At 45.3% G+C, this 20,250-nt stretch overlaps 1 protein-coding gene across 9 annotated transcripts in view; it reads left to right on the top strand.

Moving 5' to 3' along the window:
• UBR5 (ubiquitin protein ligase E3 component n-recognin 5) overlaps positions 1-20,250 on the top strand; it is a 2,447,509-nt gene that overhangs the window by 102,342 nt on the left and 2,324,917 nt on the right. For all 9 annotated transcript variants that reach the window (XM_069621460.1, XM_069621458.1, XM_069621459.1 and 6 more), the window contains exon 4: positions 7,919-7,995. In XM_069621460.1, coding sequence (XP_069477561.1) covers positions 7,919-7,995 — 77 coding nt within the window. The remainder of the gene's footprint in view (positions 1-7,918; positions 7,996-20,250) is intronic.

Raw genomic sequence — 20,250 nt, 5'->3', positions numbered from 1 at the left:
AGATTTTGTACATGGAAGTGGTGTAAAATGAGTTTTCAATACTCCAGCAAACATTCCATTTCAACCTTTTTGCCTAAGTTTCAGATCTCTCCTAAGGGTAAAGCTTGATAGGCCGGCGGGGGCTGTAAAGGGTTTTGCTTTGATTATGTCTTCATGTAGTAACTCTCTAGAATAATTGATGAGCCATTCTTCAGCCATAGGAGACCCATATTCATGTAGGGCTGTACAGGTGAAAAAGGTTCCGCTCCTGTTCCTTGCGAGGGATGCCCATACAGGATGGAGGAATGGGGACTATCGACTAGGTGAGTAACACTTAATTTCTTCCTCACGTGCCTTACCCTGGTATCCAATTCTGGTCATCTGAGCCCTGCAGCTCGCTTTCTGCTTAATCTCAGGCTTCCCTTGCACTGCTTCCCGCGGAAGCTTTAACAACGCTGCGTCTTAAAGAACAAAAAGAGAAAAGCATCGGTCAGTAACACGATTGGCCACTTTTGAGCAATTCGGTCCGCACTTGCATTTCGGGTACGTTTCAACCTGATCCTCGCACGACACTCTGAGCACTGCGGTACCAGACCCTCCCTCTCAAGGAAACTTACCAGATTAGCACCTTTTTAGAACAGCCTGCCGCTCATCCTCTGGACCCTCAACACAAACCTAAAGGGCCCCAAACAAGGACATTGGAATATTTTACTAATACCGATGAGGTAGCGTAGGATACTCAATCTTCCAGCGACCAAACTAGCTAGAACTCTTAACACAACTAGGAGCACCAGCGAGGAAACTGTGCTACAGATGCGTTATCAAGCACGAAGGAGGAGAGAGAAGACACCCTGGGGTAGCTGGACTACTTCAGTCCCTCCAGTAACAGCTGGATGGAGCAGCTACATCTGAACCCATCATTCACTTCAGATACACAGAGATGAGTATAGTTAAAGGGAGGGTATTGGAACTGGTAAGAACAGTGATTTTGAGGAGTAGCTTGGGTCCTGAAAGACATTGACTAGACCCTTAAAGCACTTGGTCTCAGAATAAGTCTGCCCTTGCCAGAGGAGTCGGAGGGAACGAGAATATTCCCCATATCCAACCTACATCTGTTGAGGTAGTTGGTAGAGTCCCTTTTCCAACCATATATTTTTGAAAGTACAAAGGCTTGGATTTGAGGGTAGGTCATTTGTGTAGGTCACAAATGCTCGGTTCCTAAACCAGTGACTGTGGTTGGGGCAGGTTTGGGAAATGAAAGGGATTTCTAACATAGATCTGTAGCAAATGATAGAAAATCATTTTTCAATTAAGGGCTAACAAAGGATATCCTAGTGTTCCATGATCATATACTTACCTGAAGGAAAATGGTACCTCACCTGTGAAGCTGCATCCACCTGGCCGGAAGGGAGAAAATTAAAACGACTGGTACAACAAAGGTTGGGAGAAGACCAGAGCAACACTGCAATTGGTGAAGATCTGTATATCAAAAACCTACACTGTGTACAGTTGTTAAATGTGCCTTACTAGGTTCTAAGATTGGTATTTTCAATCTTACAAAATGCCATTTTTTTTAAATGTTTTTTTTTGTAACACATTTTATTGGTTTTTATTTTATACATTACAAACAGTAGACTCCGGTGGAGTCCAACTACGACATTCGAAGGTCAATGGATCAAAGCACCCCACAGAGTAGACTGAATATATTCAGATTAAATGTATAGGCAAAACCTAGAGCAGTCGCCCATGGCAGTTTTGGTCAGACTGCGTGACCCTTGCTGAGAGCTGGAGAGAACTGAGTCTGGAGAAGGTTTGACTGTTGGGAAGGAAGTTGACACCCTTGCGCTGTTCTCTTTAATGTGAGTAAGAATGGCGCTTGCTGGGCTGCATTGAGACTTGGTGTGATGCATCGCTGAGGGCAGACCCATTTGCTTTTAAATCGCTTGAATCTTACCAAGAATACTTTTTGTTCCACCCACAATGGCTAGATGTTATGTGCTTTTCCTTTATTATGGTTGACTGAATGTTTTGCTCTGTTATTAGAACTGCTTTTATTATACTGGTATGTTAAGAGAAAATTATGCTTACATTAAACTTCTTTGTGTATTCTCTTATCAAGTGTCAATTATGCAACAATTACAAATTGTCATCTAAGGCAAAGGGGCAGAGGTCGCTCTTTTCTGCCATTGTGTTTATGCACTTCTAAAGCGCTCCTTCACCAGCAAGAGCATCATGGCACTTCTGGCAAGAAAGGACTGGATAGGAAGATCTGAAAATCCTAGATAAAACCCAATCTGAAAATGAGGAACTAGAACAGAAAAGTCTTCAAGGCTCGGCAGAAAGTAAAAATGATCTTGTAACAAATGCAAAGGCAGCGGGAGAGAATTCCAGAGGCTAGCTGCCACGACTGGGAAAAGCCCGTCCTCCAGATCTCTTCTTCTGACAGAGGACCTGTGTCAGAAGCAGAGGCAGAGAGGTGGATGGAAATCGATACATTTTCATGTAGATGCTCGGGGGAAGGGGTGGGGGGGGCACCACCATAAAAAGCCTGGTGGACCAGGCAGAGACTTGAAATCAACCCGCCTGGCTACAGGGTCAACCAATGCAAAGAGGCCAAAATAGGGGAGGCAGAAGCTCGAAAATGAGCCACTGTGGCTAGTCTTGCTGGAGTATTTTGCAAGATCTGAAGACTGTGGAGCAGATAAAGAGGCTGAGCAAGGTAGATCTCATTACAATAGTCCAAACTGCCAGCCACCATGAAGGATATCTCTACCACATGAAGGTGGGGGTGGCAGGTAAGGAAGGACTTTGCGCAGTACCGTATGTTTAAAATACACGGACTGGCACACTGTACTAACCTGTGGCTCGAAAGACCATGTGGATGAAAGTTTAATGCCCAGGTTTTTACGACCATGGCAGGTTTAGGTAATGGGCCCAGCAGGTAGGGCCAAAAGTCCATGGTCTAGAGGGTGGAACAGTCGGTAGCGCCCACAACGAAGACCCCTGTTTTGTTACCATTAAGAAGCAGCCAATTGTCACTCATCCAGATGTCAATCGCCTTCAAGCAAGCCTGACAGTGCGCAGAAGATCAAGACGAATAAGAATTTGTTTCTGCGTAGGAATAACACTGAAACCCAAAAGGGTGAAAAAGAAGAACCAAAGACTTAATATAGATATTAAAATGAAGGGGGGGGGGCCATAGACCCCTTTGAAACCCCACAAGAGAGGGGCGAGGGAGCAGAAAGGAGAAAGACTGCGTGCCACCTGTTAGAAAAGCCCTGAACCAGGCGAGAACCGATCCGGAGATGCCCGCTGAGGACAGCCTGTCCAACAACACGGAATGATCAATGGTGTCAAGCTGCCGATGGATCTAATAAAATATATGCCCCCCCACCCCCCATCCCCCTGATCACCATGCGGGACATGTCATCCACGACTGACCCCAGCAATGACTCGGTCCCCTGCCCGGATCGAAAGCCAGATTAATGGGTCTAAGAGACCAGAATCTTCAATGAATGAACGAAGGGGCATAGCTAACGATTCCAAGAGTTTCGTAGAGAAAGGAAGAAGGGAAATGGGTCAGAAATTAGAAAGAACATCCAGATCAAGGGAGGATTTCTTGAGCAATGGGATTACCAGAGCGCGTTTAAGAGCAGCTGGAATACAACTGTTAAAGAACAATTTACAGCAGAAGACACCCAAGGGGAGGTCAGTGGAATAAACTTCTTTAGAACTGGAAGTGGACTAGGATCAGCAGGGGAGGCTGATTTAAGGGCCAAGGTCGCCCTCGAAATGTACTTTACTTTCGTATTTCTACAGCGCAGACCGATTACCTGTAGGCTTAAGGGCGCAAAAACTATGAACATAGTTCATAGTCCACACTAAACGGTGGGAAACATGACAAACTATGTGCGGAAGGCACAGACTCTGGAGCGCTTGCAGGTAAACTAGACTGAGATCCCAAATCTATTTTCGGGCGTATCATGGCAATTTTATCCACAAACAACTCTACCAGGGAATCGCACAATGTTTGCGAAGGAACTACAGTTTCAGTAGGCGCAGAGGATGATGGCGAGTGCACTAGCCTAAATAATTCCCTAGGCCAATTCACAGCCGCTATCACTCGTGAGTAAAAGGCCTGTTTGGCCTTAAAGACTGCCGGAAGACAGCTGTGGCCTTCCACAGCTCAAGGCGACTTGCAAGGCTGTAAGAAACCCGCCTCTTACGTTCTGCTTGTCTGCGCAGCAAACGTAGGGCTGCTAGTTCAGATTAGGGCCACGGTTCGGACGGAAGCCCCTTGGGTTTGGCTTGGTTTAGAGGGGCTAGAAGATTGGCCGTAGAGGTCGGAGCTGAATCGAGCATCATGAAGTCTGTATCGTGGGCAGAGGGGCAACATAACATTGTTCTTCACCACTTCAGGCATGGAAATGGACTGCCATTTCCGATAAAGGGGGGGGGGCAACTAGAAGTGAGTTGTTGCCACCAGTGCTATGTAGGGGTGTCACGGTATTAGTTTTATGACGGGGCGATAACCTTATTGCCAAATGACAGTATATCGCGGTATAGCAGGTGGAGGTAACTAATCTTAACAAATATTTTCTAAAAGGTCATAAATTGACAGATTTATCATCACAAACAAAACCAGGCACCCAGGGCCAGAATTGGGCTTTTCAGCATACTTTCCACTGAAATGCCTTGCTTCCACCAAACACAAACACACGTGTGGAGAGGGGGTCGGGGGGCCTGCTGCAACTGGCAAAGCAAACTGAATAGCTTTTCTTAAGTGGTCATTTAGGCTTTTTGCTCCCCCACTGGCTACTGGTGAAGATGAACATGCTGCCATCTTGATAACCTGCATGCCACAGATCAATGGAGGCTGATGGTAGTATACGCTTTTGCGAATACATACACACACATGCACTCTCTTTACGTTACAGCCTTTAGTTTACTTGCGGGCCAAAAGGTGTTCAGTAATCACGGACATTTTACCCTTTGGTATGGCAGCAGGGAATACCGACAGATAAGTGAATTTCGCAGTGTGACTTATTATATGTAAATTCAATGATAGAACCAGGGAAACCTCCATTGCCATATGTTTAGAGAACATTATCCATTATAAATATATAAACCCCAAAGCCGCCACCCCAAAGTAAACCCTTTTCCTTCATAGCACTGTATCTATTCTTCCTATTGCTAACATATTGATTTTGTCAGGCACGTGTGGCTTATGGAATGGCATTAAAAACTGCTCCAACTGAAACTACTTGGCAGACTGCACATCCAACAGTGCAAGACCAAGACTGCGCAGCACTTGCTTACTGCAGCCTTTCCAAATCAGATTGAAAAGCACACTTAACGGCATGAACGGTATAAACAATGTGACGGTTATTATTGTTCAATTAAGTGGTTCACGGTATATTTAACGGTATACCGTTATACCGTTACATCCCTAGTGCTATGTTCATAGTGAAGGGATCAGAAAATGGTGTCCGTCAACCATAGAGGACGAGCTAGAAAGAGGTCCACCCAGCCAGAGTCCGAAAAGGGTCGAGGGTGTTGCCTAGCCCATGAGTGGGCCCACGACCAGCGGTCACAGGCCAATGCCGGCCAAAGCCGACACTAACAGACTCGCAAGGGAGTCACATGGGTCGTTTGGATGCACATCGAAATCGCCCAAAATAACCTCCCTATAGTGCAGAAGGAGATGCGCAGCGACTTTGGCAAGTGAGAGTGGAAACGGAGAATCCACTACCGGGGGGTGCCTGGGCGCGGTATAGAACGCACACGTGAGCCGCGTTCACCGCAGATGATGGAGCAGAGGGCGATCAAAACGCAGTAATCTATGATCAGGTGGCAGGGCCTGGACCAAATAAAGGCCAGAGCTCTCATTAAGCCAAGTTTTGGTAACACGCACAAGATCAGGCTTATGCTTATGCTTATGTAGCAATTCATAGATGGGGCATGGCTCTGTAGTGATCGTACACTTCACATGGTCAGACACCCACTGTGGGGATGGAGGTGAATAGATCCCTGGGGGGGTGGTCAGCCCTGGGGACAGGTATTAATAGGAGGGTGTGGGAGCACCAATGCCTCACGCGAGAGGATCCCATGCTTAACCGAGGACTCACCAGTCCAGATCCCGTCTGGAACACGGATGGACGCAGATGGGCTAGACTTTGGCTTGACTTTGGCACAGAGGAGACTCTTCCTCTCCGCCTATCCGCTGCGCTGCCGGGAGTGAATTGCCCTAAGAGGACACATCTTGTGAGCCTAAGCCAATTGGCTGTGCTCGCGTGATACACAGCGAGATAAGACTCGCAGTGCAGGCAGGTATGAAAAGAAAAGACCCGTGAGGTCAGGCAATGCCGGGCACGAGCCACCAGACAGCCCAATGAGGCCAGGCAACCTCAGCCCCCATAACACGGCATACAAGGAAAGGGGGAAAAAAGTTTGGAATGAAATATCAAATCAAAAAATAATAAAAAAATTACGTGAGCTGCAGGCAAATGGATATGAAACCAGGTGCCCAGTCAAACACCCAGGCTGCATGTGGAAGGAAAGTAAATCAAAAATGCTACTGAAGTAAATGAAACCGTGTTGTCTTGGCTTAGATGTCCTAGGCCATCTACAAATGAGCGAAGACCTACCATGTGTAGGCGATTTGTCTTTTGGTATGAACATAGACTGATGACCAAGAACAATCAATCAGTTCTGTTTCCAGGATCGAGATGCGTAGCACTGGTTTCCCCTTATTTTTGGATAGGACATATTCAAGATTGTGGGCAGGGCTTGGAAGTTGCAGTCTTACACACCCCAGTCCTCCTCTGGTGCAGAAAAATGATGAGGTCAGGGAGACGGTGCTTTCCCTGACTTCATCTTACTAATGGGGCTTACTTGAAACCCACTTGCACATCCTTAGCACATAATTAATTGTTAACCCTGTGAGTTCTTCAGCCTATGTTTCAGGAAGCCTGGTGAGTACATTGTGGACTAAATGCAGTCATTCCTTTGCGCAGGTAGGCAAAAACAGAGGGTTGCACCTGTGCTGGCGTCTAACCTTCCAATTCGACAGCACCCCAGTATAGTTAGCAGAGGGGATTATGGGCAAGTCGAGAGCATTGGAATAATGGGGAGAAGATTTCAGTTGCTGTCGGAACAGACGTGATTGCCTGCTCCTGGCTGATTTTTGCAATGTTACTTTCAATGCATTATGTCAAGTAGTATTTCTGGAGTAGTGAGATTGTTTATGGAGTGGAGGAGTGTGGGTTTCTTACAGTGGGTGTTGTGATGGACCAACAGAATGCAGGAGGATAGGTTCAAAGACAATTTAATAAACAAAAGGTTGGGATAAATGCATAAAGCGTATTGAAGGGGATCTCTGCACAACTGGCAGCACCACAGCTTGGGATTGGTATCCCTTAACAGTCCGAATGGTTAGTCACGTGCTCTGGTCTGCCTTTTCATTGGGATGCTTGTCCCACATGTAATCCAAATGGGTCTCGGGATGTAGTGCCACCACTTGGGGAAAGTTGCAAAGACGCTGCGTCAGCTTGTTGTGTGCATCACCCTCTCACACACCCATAGCCCCCTCGTCATCGTTCTCCCCCGCTTGAATTCGCAAAGCAATCTTCTCCTTCCAGCTTCCCTTCCGATGTCTCCACAAAGTCTTGGTCTTGGCTATTACCCAGCTGAAGACCTAGCCCTGTCACATGTGCAAGCTCACCACTAAGTGTAACTTCCAAGGTGGTGTTTGTGGCCCCTGCAAATCTACACAATATGAAGCTGCCTAACTATTACAGGTAAGTAACTTTCTTAAAAGAATTTATTGTTCGTGTAAAGAATCGTAATCAAACTATATTTTTATGATTGTTTTTTCTATGAAATCATTTCTATTTTTTTTTGTGTGCAGTAACTTTTTTATTTTATTTTTTTTACGTAGGACGGACGAATCTGCAGAATAAGTTTTTCTGTGCAACCTGACCGATTAGAATTGGGTAAACCAGATAATAATGATGGGTAAGAAATCTTCCCTATACATATTGATATATACAGAATTATCCATTCTTATATTAAAATGTGTTAATGGTTCATGTTTACAAACTACAACATTAAAGTAATTTGATCTCATTTGCCAGCTTAGATTAACTGTTTAGCTTGGGGAAATTGTATTTTAGAGATGGGGAACCTTGTTCCCCCAACTGATTTACATATGCTAATGTAACAATTAAGTAAAGGCTATGCAAGGCAGTTGACAGATAATGTTGCATACACTGATGATGGTTCAGCTCAAAAGAGATTGCAGAGGTTCTAGAGGCGCCAGGGGGTGCATCTCTGAAAAATCAGTGTTCATATAGTTAATTATTCAACTGGGGTCAGAGGCCACTCCATTTATCCGCCTTAGGCTTTGGTACGGGGCGCACAGATGAGCGATGAGTTTCTGCACGTTTCTTGAGTAGGTAATCCTCTAAGACTAGCCAGGAGTTTAGAATTGGATAGAGATGAGCAGGACAGTTATAGACAATGGTTTTTAATCTTATTTACAGGTGAGAAAGGAAACCTCTTCAACAAAGCTGTGCGTTCTCTCATCCAACAGTGCACGCCCCTCAGGTTTCAACCATGTTTATTTTTTGCAGCAGGTGACCCAATATCCTCGATCCTCTTCCGCAGGTCCGCGAACATTCCCAACCACCTATCTTACTGATCCCACTGTTCTCCTACCTGTGCCATAGAAATAGTAAATGTATTTATTCCTTTTGCTGTTTCCTATGGCAACCTTGTTTATTTTGACCGCAGTTACTTCAACCTCTGGGCTCCCGTAGCTCGCACGACATTTGTTTTTCATAGAGGCACGCAAGTCTGCTTCAATTCCCATTTGCATAGGCCACTATCAAGTGGTTGTTGCAAGTGTTACATCTTGCCTTTGTTTTCTATTACCCATTCCCACTCACCCTTTAGTCTCTTGGATTGACTAGGCGCTGGGTTTTGCTTGATCGCAGGTGTCTGCATGGCACAAAGTTTGAGACTATGGAAATGCACCTGCTTACCTAAAAGATAGATGCATTTGTGGGTCAGGGAGATGACTTTGAAATGTATTCTTATGACCACAGGCAGCCAATGAAGTTCTTTCCTAGCACCCGAGATGTGATATCTTCTCCTAGCACCGCACACAATCCTGACTGCCTCATTTTGGATCACCTGGAGCTTGTGGAATAGTCTTTGTTGGCATCGATCAGAAGGGTGTTCAAATAACCGAGCCCGATGATGGCCCTGACCAGGGTTTTGCAGTTCTTGGGTATCATGAAAGGTTTAATTTGCCTAAGCACTCAGATGGTACTGGGATCTCTTAACAGCCCTGCATACGTTTGCATCAGCACCACGGGAGGCTTCTAGGAAGATAGCAAGGGTCTTCACCTTATTCAACACAGGGATACAACTGACCTTGATATTCGGCGTTGCATTTTTGGGAGCGAGTTTTGCCCTGGCCTGCATGGAGCTGAAGATCATAAATTCAGTTTTGGCACTATTACGGCACATCCAGTTATTAGACACCCAGTTCTTTACTGACTCCTATGTTGGTTAACCTATCTGAGTCGCTGGTGTAATTGCCACCTGATTCCATCAAATGCTAGATATCGTTAGTGTAGTTTGTAAATTGAGCCCCCATGTTAGTCAATAGGTCACAGAGGTGGGGGAGGGGGGCTAATGTAAATGCTGAATGGGAACTGGCAACAGGCACGCAAAAGGGGTGTCACGGTATTAGTTTTGTGGCGGTACGATAACCTTCTTGCCAAATGACAGTAGATCATGCTTATCGCGGTACAGCAGGTGGAGTTAACTAATCTTAACAAATATTTTCTTAAAAGGTCATAAATTGTCAGATTTATCACAAAACCAGGCACCCAGTGCCAGAATTGGGCTTTTCAACATACTTTCCACTGAAATACCACCCCTTGCTTCCACCAAACACACGTGTGGAGGGGGGAGCCCTGCTGCGACCGGCAAAGCTTACTTAATAGCGTTTCTTAAGTGATCATTTAGGCTTTTAGCTCCCCACTGACTATTGGTGACGATGACCATGTTGCCATCTTGATAATCTGCATGCCACAGATCAATGGAGGCTGATGGTAGTATGCGCTTGTGCGCGCTCCCGCTCTCTCCCCCGCTCTCTCCCCCGCTCTCTCCCCCGCTCTCTCCCCCGCTCTCTCCCCCGCTCTCTCCCCCGCTCTCTCCCTCTCACTCTCCAAAAGGTGTTCAATAATCACAGACATGTTACCCTTTGGTATGACAGCAGGGAATACCCGCAGAGATGATTGAATTTCGCTGTGTAAATTCAGTGCTAGAACCAGGGAAATCCCCCCATTGTCATATGTTTAGAAAACACTATCCATTATAAATATATAAACCCCAAAGCCACCAACCCAAAGTAAATGCTTTTCCTTCTTGGCACTGTATTCTTCCTATTGCTAACATATTGATTTTGTGTCAGGCACGTGTGGTTTACGGAATGGCATTAAAAACTGCTCCAACTGAAACTACTTGTAACAAAAATAAGAACTTTGTTTTACATTGCCTTTTTGAATTGTAAGTTCTTTAACTTACCATTAAGTCAATGCTTTTTAGTTAACTTACGAATACGCAGGCATGATTTTCCAGCTCTAGCAAGGTAGCATTTTGAAACTTGTCTCTGCACATATTTAGTTAATCCTCCAGGAATCGTTAGGTGGCTGCAGAATTGGTCTTTCATAGCGCTCACTCGTTGATCGCCTTGAATGAAAGAGTGACTAGTGGAAGTGTTATAATGCACATTTTGAGCAATGAGCTTGCTACTCAGTCACAGGTCATCGCTTTGAAAATTGGCTTCGACTTGCATTTGTTTTTAACCACATGGCATGGGCATCCTGACCCCTCGCTGCGACAAAACGTTTGTTTTCACTGTCATTGTGTTTCTTTTGTCAAAATGTCATAGCGAACAAAGACACACCGAAAGGTTGCATAGTGATCTAATCACTTTAGCTTGTTTACCATCTGCCTGGTGTATTAGGACGGTCTGATGTCGGAGTCACCACTGACCATGTAATCCTAAAGGGACAGCTTTCAGTGGGCGCTGTTGATTTCTTTATTGATTCTTGTAATACATGTTCATTTACCTTCTTAAAGATGGTGGCAAAAAAACAACTTTGAAAATGACAATTTATTATTTATAGGGTGCGCCAAACCCTGGGGCATCAGGGCGCACAAGACGGGAATATGCTCAACTTAGTTACAGGTACATGTTAAGTAGGAACAGTACAGGGTCATCATACAATTTACAGTAGGTGGATATATACAAGGCCAGATCTAAGTCCAGAAACAAAGTTTTACAGGTGCAGGTATTCTTGAGGGGAATATAAAATAATAATATATACAATAATAAATGGGCACCAGGAACATTCCAGTGCAGGAAGAGAGGCGGATTCAAATATCCTGGTAAAGGGATGCAAGTAGAACTTTAGGTTAGTTTGCAGTGGATACAGTCAAGTCAAGCAAGTCAGGGTAGTTAGGTGCCATTTGCTCTCAACCAATTGGTCAAGTTCTGCCTGAATTTCGCAAAGGGCTGGGGTTCTCTAATGCCATGGGGTAGTGAGTTCCACAGCTGCGCAGCCTTGACTGGGAAGCTGTGCCCACCTATAGTAGCGAGTTTAAATTGCGGGACTTGTAGGCAGTTAGCGTTCGCTATTCTTGTGGGTCTGGTCGAGGTTCTTAGATGTAGCCTGTCCTTGAGGTAGGGTGGTGCTTTGTTGTTGAGGCACTTGTGGGTAAGGTAGGCAATTTTGAGTTGAATTTTATCAGAAGTGGATAGCCATTTATATTCTCTTCTTACAGAAGATATATGCTCCTTTCTGTTAATCTTGAGAGCTGCTCTCAGGGCATTGTTCTGGCGGACCTGGATTTTATGGATAGTCTGTTTATTAGCCCCAATGTATAGTCCATTACAATAATCCAATTTGGATAGTATAAGGGCTCTGGCAAGCATGATGCAACTGTCTGTAGAGAGGAATTGTTTGTATGTCGGGGTGCCTAGGATAATGAGCTCAGTTTTGTCATCGTTCAGGCATAAGCCGTGTGTGGCCATCCATGCCTGAACGATGCTGTAGATTTTATTCACGAAGGCCAGATCCTTGACATAATCTCCTAAAAGCGGAAGGAGGATCTGGGTATCGTCTGCGTAATTGGTGTAGGCGATACCCAGATGATCCATTTCGTCAAAGAGCGACTTTGTGAATACATTGTAGAGGGTGGGTGACACACAAGATCCTTGAGGTACACCACATGTTATGGGGATCGGGTCTGCTGAGGCTGATGGGGAGAAGACTCTCATAGTTTGGTTACTCAAGAAAGACTTGATCCATATTATGGCCTCTTTAGAGAAGTGGGCTGCAGAGTATAGGTGGCTACATAAGACTGTATGGTCGACTAAATCAAATGCTGCTGAGAGGTCTAACCGGAGGAGTAGGGCTGCTTGGCCATTGTCTCTGCATTGATCTATTTGGGCCTTGAGATCGATTAAGGCTGTCTCAGTCCCATGCTGTGGGCTGAATTCGGAATGGCGGGTTCCGAGTAGGTGGTTGGATTCGAGGAAGTTTTTTATTTGCATGTATGCCACTTTCTTCTAAAATATTTAGAAGAAAGGGCACGGTCGTGATGGGCCTGAAGTTAGTGGGAATGGCCGGGCCAAGGGTTTGCTTCTTTAAAAGTGGCAGTACCAAGTTATTCGGTACAGTACCTGTGGTAAAGGATGAGTTAATGAGTTTAGTTATGAATGGCGATTAATTCTCTTGCAGCATCCTTTATCAGTTGGGCAGGGCATTGATCGCCTTTACAGTTGGACGGTTTAAGTCCCAGGATAACTTTTTCTACCTCAATGGTCGATACCTTGGAGAGGCAGAAGCGTGATTCTTGTTTGGGTTTAGGTGGTGGTGCTATAGTCTGCGGGATATGAGGCGTAAGATGCTTTTTTTAGGGCAATTTTAGTTTGTAGGTTGGCTACTTTGTTGGTTAGGGCAGACTATGCTAGAGCACCATTTTTTATCCTTGGTGAAGTTTTCTTGGGGAGCAATAGGTGTTTCCAGTTCTTTAAGAATGCTGAACAATTCTCTGACACTAGATTTAGATTGAGATTTTCTGTTATACGTTTCCTGTTTGGCTAGTAGGATGTCTTTCTTGTATTGGGAAGATGCCTTGGCGAGGTTGAGTTTATTTTCGGCTGAAGGAGAGTCTCCAAATTGAAGTTTTCTTTTAATTAGCCTGAGATTTTTTAGATGAGGAGTGAACCATGAGTTAAGATGTTTTTTCTGTTTACTGTTCCGTAGTTTGAGCGGAGCTATGTGGTCAAGGGCTGTATTAAGTTTCATTAAATTCTTCAAATAGATATCGGCACAAATATGGCCTAGACCACCACCTCACCACAACCCCATCGTTACCGTTTTTCCCCAGGTCTGAGTGCATTAGGACCCTTGTGATACGAGTTCAGAGGGAGGATTGCTTTCATGGGTGGTGTCACAAATCGAGAATAGATAGAAGAAATATTTGACCCCCATTGCTCTGGATACTTCAAATTGAATGTAGAATCTGTCCTGCATGCTTGAGTCCATATGCAGAAGGCAGGTAGGTAAAGGATCAAGCGAAGCAACAACTCGAGTGCCAATGTGCAAATCTACACAGAGGACAGTGTGGGGGGGGGGGTTTATTTACTAGCAGAAAGCACTGATGGGCCCAGTGTTCAGTGTCTACAGCAGGGTTGGACTGGGGCATAAAATTGTCTCGGGCACCAACATAAAAGTGGCCCATAGTTGCAAACGGGAATTCAGACAGTGTTCCAAAAGGAATGAATAGTAAGGAGGAGAATTTTGATAAAATGTGATGCAAATTGTACATTTAAAAGAATATTTATTAAGCAACCATGGTCAAAACTATTAGCCGCATAGTGAAGTCACTCATCAAACTGGCCCACTTTGGCCAAAAAAGTGCCCCACTTTGACCCATAAAACTGGCCTACACAAGCATTTTGTGTTTTTGGTTCGGCCATGGGCCTATTGTCCTAAAGGCCAGTCCATTCCTGGTCTACAGAGCTAAAGTTGTTTGTGGACATGCATCAGAAGGGCATCCAGTTCATTCCCCCCTTTGAATTCTGAGATGTGTAGTTCCCCATCTTTCAAATTGGTTGGAAAACTACGAATCCCATAATTGTAAGCTAAAACAGAACTGGATGGCTATCTGAACAAGGACCATGAGAAACTTAAGTTCCTTGAATCTAAACCTTGAGGAGAGTAATTCGATATGCATGACTTCACTGGCCGTCTTTTTTTTTTTTTCTTTTTCTACAATTTGCAGAGCCAGAGCAAGAGCTGTTCCAATGTGCGTTTGCTCAGTGCAGTAGGACCTTAACTTACTGAACTAATGGCACATGATGCCGGGCCAGGCTGAATCGATACATTTTTGCTCCGGCTGGCCGGGTGGTTGCTTAGCAAAGCGCTCCTGGCTCCACTGTTTTGCAAGTCATGGAATGTTTTATTACATTTGTTTACATATGAACACAAATAAAAATAAAATGCTCACTTTCAGTTAAGGCCCTCAGCTCGCCCTCATGATGTCCCTGTGATCTTGCTAATTGCAAATTGAAAATCGGGAGAATCACCATAGAAAATCTGACCTGTAGCGCGGTTCAGCGCTACAGGTCAGCTACTTTTAAAATCTGTATGCTGCCTTTCAAATAATGCCTGAAACAAAATAACTTTGTTCTCGTTTGCCCATGAAATCCAGGTCTGGCGGAGTCTATGAACTGGAGTCTCCGGTATGCTTATAGAGCCAGTCAGCTCATTATTACCAGCTTTGCATGGGGAACACACAGGTTCAGGCACTGGACAGCTTTCAACACAATTTGCGCAAAGTCGGCTGATCTTTGACCCGACTACTGATCACAGAAAGAGCGGTCACAGCAGCAAAGCTACATTTACTAGTGGCCTCACTTTCCCTATGCTCTTGTTTGCAAAACAAGGCCCCCTTGGCAGATGGCACATCCAACAGTGCAAGACCAAGACTGCGCAGCACTTGCTTACTGCAGCCTTTTCAGATCAGATTGAAAAGCAAACTTAACGGTATACCGGTATAAACGACGTGATGGTTATTATTGTTCAATTAAGTTGTTCACGGTATCTTTAATGGTATACCGTTATACCGTTAGATCCCTAGCACGAGCCCTGCGGAACTCCGGTGTTTGCTCTGATTCTGAAGTGGCATTGCTCCAGCATACCCTAGATTTCCTGTTGCTCGAGAAGGAACAGATCCAGTCCGTAGTGTCTCATGAGCAATTAGCTGTGGTTACTAATGTTTCCAGCAGGTGTTTGTGATCAAACAATTTGAATGCTGCTGACAGATCTAGTAATGGCAGCCGCCCGACTTTATGCGATCCAGGGTGTCCAGCATGTGCGTTTGGAGATCTAATAGGGCGCTTTCTGTCCCATGATTTGCCCTAAAGCCTGATTGACTTGGATGGAGGATTCCTGCACATCCCAAGGTTTTGCTGTAGCTGGATTGTAGTGATTTTGTCCAAGATCTTCAAGAGGAAGCGGGTGCTAGTGCTAGGGTGTAGATTACGTGCCTCTTTAGGGTTAAATCATGTTTGTTTCACCAGTGAAGTTAATACAACCTCTTTAATGCTGTCTTGGACCAAATTATGTCTAAAGGACGCATCGACGAAGCATACTAGGGAGGAGATGAAAGCATTTAGATTGCAAAGGATGAGTTTAGATGGAAAAACGTCACTCAGGCAGGAGGTGGGCTGCATACCTTGAAGTGTTTTTTTCCATCCCCCCTCCGTAACGGGTTAAAATGGAACTTGGATTCTTGCTATCATCAACCACTGGTATTCCAGGTTGCATCTCTCCACTAGCATTATTCACTGTTTTGGTGCAGGCTATATTTACTTTATCTAAAAAAAGCTTGCTTATCCCTGACTCAATCCTCGTTGGAAGGTGTGAAGAGTTGTGGTTGAGGTTAGACTTCAAGTTTCTTGTAGATTTAAAACAGTTTCTTTGAATTGTTTTTGGCACTTTCTATTTGGCCATTAAAAAAAATGTTTTCAATGATTTTCATGCTGCCTTGCTTTTGTCAGATGTTTTTTCCCCAAGCATGCTCGGCTTTTCTCTTCTCCCCTTTTTAAGGTTGGTAAGATCTGCGGTGAACCATTTCTGACGGCACAAGCCATCTCTTAGGTCCTCAGCTTTCATGGGCCAATTTTATTTTTAAAAAACGCTTTCAAGTTAAAGCTGTAGGTATTCACCAGTACATATGGGGAGTCTGTGGTGGCATCGATGATTAAGTTAAGGCAACATCTTGCATCCTCTGATTTAATCTTGTTTAGGTTCCTGCCGACTACTCCCATGGGGATGTCACATTTGTGTGCTGGTTTGTTCGGAAGCTGACAAATGCATTCTATGAACGAGCGGTCAAACCAGTTCCATGATTTTGTATCCGCAGACAATGATGTTTCTTGATGCAATCCAGTCCAAGGTATTGCCGCATGGAGGGTGGTTTCTTTGTGTGCACTGTAAAGTCTATGTTGAGGCGTTGTTCTACATTAAGTGCTTCCTTGTCAGAGGTCTCCTAACCAACGATTAAGGTTACCTAGTACGATAGAGGAGCAATTAGGTTTGTTTAGCGGGGGACAAAGGGCGTATCGTCGGGTGACAATATATCAGGATGATGTTTATGCAGCTGTTCTCATTGGGGATAATTTTTAGATGCTTGATTTCACAGCCTGCACACTCGTGGCAGATTCAAAGAAGTGTAGTTCGGTCTTGGCCAAGATGGCCACTCGTGCACTGTAAGGGTGCAGAAGGAGGACTCTGAAACAAAGGTGGCATGCTTGGGGCTTTGGACTTTTATTGGATAAAGCAAGAGAAAGCTTATCTTTCCCTATTCCTAAGAGGGTGTTTCCCTGCCTCAACTGAGGATCTAAGGTGATGGTCAGGATGTTTTTTAAAGTAAATGTGTCCATCCTGTCAAAAAAACGTACTTCTGTCCCTTACACTATAAACTAAGGAATAAAGATGTACTGTTCTGGACCCAGGAAAATGTATTCTTTCTCCTGGATTATGGTCAAAGTTCCACACAATTTCCTTTGTGGGCCAGGAGAATGCCTTCCTTTTCCTGGTGTTTGTTCTCAGTTTAAAAAACCCTGCGGAATAACTCCCTTCCCCAGGTTTGTTGGACATTCCTCCTGGGCCGAGTTGCCAGGAGAATGATTCAATTCTCCTGGTAAACAAAACCGTCTCTTACAACCAAGTGAAATTACTTCCTTTGCCTGTTCATGGTTTTCTTTGGTTTGGCCCACTTGGTTCACTTTCCTGCCAAGTACTGCCACGCGGAAGATGACTCTTATGACTCTTGGTTTGGGCACCCTGACCCTGGGTTCTCTTCCCCCCCCTTCTGTCTCCTTGGCTTGCCTCCCTTGCCAAGTACTGACATGATGGGGAGCAATCTGCTTGTTATGTCCATACAGGGTTTTGATCGCCTGTACCTTCCAGCCCCTACCGCTCCCAGCGCTCCTCCTGTTAGCTTGCCTGTTCCTGAGATGCATGGCCTGTTTTTCCTGGGGGTCTCTCCTACTCTGTATGTTCCGCAGGTGTCTCCATGTCTCAGTTGTCATCCAAAGAGAACTGCACCAACATAGCCAGAGCCATCACCGGCTCCAGGCTAGACTACTGCAATGTACTCTTTCTTGGAACCTCCAACAAAAACTTAGCGAGACTACAAGTAATACAGAACAATGCTCTCCGGGCAGCCCAAGGCATTGCTAAAAGAGAACACATCTCTGAAGCCAGGAAACTAGCCCACTGGCTCCCAATAAAGGAAAGGATCGTATTCAAAGCCCTGACACTGACCCACAAGTGCATTCACTTCACTGCTCCTGCCTACCTTTCTCAAAGGATCCACCCTGTCTCCACCACCAGGCCAACCAGATCCCCGTACACCAACATGCTCTCTGTGCCACTAGTGAAAAGAGTAAAAGCGGGTGGGTCCAGCTTCCCCTACCTCGCGCCCACCCTCTGGAATGCCCTACCTCCCACCATCCGTGGCGAGGACTCCCTCACCACCTTCCGCAAAACACTGAAAACTACCCTCTTCACATAAGGACCGACACATCAGCACAAATACTTATCATTTAGGTTTGTAATTATAGCCCAAATGCTATATTTGTAACAACAGTATGATTTCCTGTACTACTCATAATGTGTCAACAATCGCTATCATATGTACCATGTAACTAAGTTATTGCAAGTAACAGCGCCTCAATGCCCCTGGGCTGCTTGCGCGCTATATAAATTTAAATAAATAAATAAATCAGTGCCTTCACCTTGCAGATCTCTATCCCGGTCCTTGGACCGACTGTATGGACGCTGCCTCTTGCATTCGCGTCACCGCCTGCCAACCTCCAGGTACCGTCTGGACAGCGTCTAGAAAAAGAGCCTTGTTGTCCTTTTTGACTCAGGGAACAGACTGCTCTCTAGTCCCGCCTGGCCTTCTCTGCGTCTCCTTCATGCTTCCCAAGCTACTGTGTCTCATCTTGGTTGGCTGTCTCTCTGATAGGCAGTCCTTTAGTTTATATAACGATAAAGGAACAACGCCTCTGTGGAAGTGTATACCCCTGCAATTCCTTCTTGGTATTGCTCATCATTGTTCCAGTGTCCCAGCTCGTCCTGGTACTTGGATTACATATGTTCCTGATGTTCTTAGTCTGGGTACTTTCCAGGACCTTGAGGTTGTCTACATTACAACAGTACATTGGTCTACGGTCTACAAAGAGGTTAGCAGAAGGAGATGCTAGAGTGTGTTGGGGTCAGGTGTTAGGGCTATACCTTAGATGGTCGTCCTTCTCCCCAGGAACCTCCCCATGAGGTCCTCTGGCATTATACCACCCCCAGGGGGACTATCTGGTAGCAGCCTCACCTCCCTGGCCTCATGGGAAAGGGTCCCCCCCCCCCTCCTGCGGAGAAGTGACGACATCCAGTGATTCATCACAGTCCATAAATATGAACACATCCTGCTCTTCCTCCTTTCAACTTGTTGAAACAAACGGTGTATCCGGAAAAGCCAATTGACAGACGCCAACACTTCAGGGAAACTTGCACATGTTTCCACTGTTCAGGTGCCCCTTGGTGCACCAGACTTGCCCTCCAACCATGCCTCCCTAAACACCATACGCAGTTTGTCTACCTAGCTGCAGATCTGGACTAAATGTTTTCTTCCAGCATGCGCTTCAATGTGATGTGTTGTATGGAATTGGCTTTAGCCAGTGCAATCTTGGTAGAAAGCAGTTTTCAGTGGCAGATTCATCCTGAACAGGTATGCAAAGCTTTGCACTTGTTATGGCTTAGCCCGGAAAGTGTTACTAGTGGCCCCAAGTTCTTTTTACTGGGAATGACAGTACAGTTCCTTTAAAAAAAAATCTTTATTTATTTTACAACATGTTAAACTTTCCGCCCTCTCCTCTCTTCTCCCATGGGGCTTCGGTGTGTCCTTCCTCTTGCGTGGTTCTCTCGTCGGGGTTTACTCAATGTAGGTGCATTGGTTTTAGGTGTTGCGGGTACCATTGAGCCCTAAAGTAATCTCTCAAAAATGCTACTGTCTCGCCACAATCGCTGGAAAATGTGTGAAGATGTTCATTGTATATGTGGCCCATTCCAGCGCCCCCAATTCCCAAACTTTGCGGAGCCACTCCTATACCGTGAGGGACGACTGTTCCTTTCCATTTTTGAGAGATAAGGGTCATAGCTGCCAAGCTCAGTACCACCCGTGCCTTCTCTCGGCCCTTATTTTCTCGTTCCTCCCCTGCCTCTCTCATCCCCAGCAAATCGTGTTCCGGGGGTCTTCCGGCCCCTGCCCAAAATGCTTGGACTTGTGCCCGTAACACCTTCCTCCAAGACGGTTCAATTTTGGGACATTACCATGATATAAAAGATGCTGTCCCCTCTTCCCTGCACCCCACCACATTATTTATTTGCAGTTTTAAAGCGCTCACACAGCCCGCAGGCATCGAGGCGCTGTTACAGGAATTTTTATTTATTCATTTTTTGTCTTAGTTACGCATTTATAACACGCTTAAATACCCAGAGGTTTCTAAGCGCAGACCTAGTGATCGAACATGTGTTGCTTTGTGTCTTGCTTCCAAGGCGAACACGTGGCCGCTGAGCTATCCTCCCGTGACATTAGTTTATTTATACTGTGAGCCGA

Source organism: Ambystoma mexicanum, chromosome 5q (assembly GCF_040938575.1).
Source record: "Ambystoma mexicanum isolate Mex_15411 chromosome 5q, UKY_AmexF1_1, whole genome shotgun sequence".
In the NCBI taxonomy this organism is placed as follows: domain Eukaryota; kingdom Metazoa; phylum Chordata; class Amphibia; order Caudata; family Ambystomatidae; genus Ambystoma; species Ambystoma mexicanum.
The sequence above is the reverse complement of the archived record's forward strand: the minus strand, read 5'-3'. Positions and strand labels throughout refer to the sequence as shown.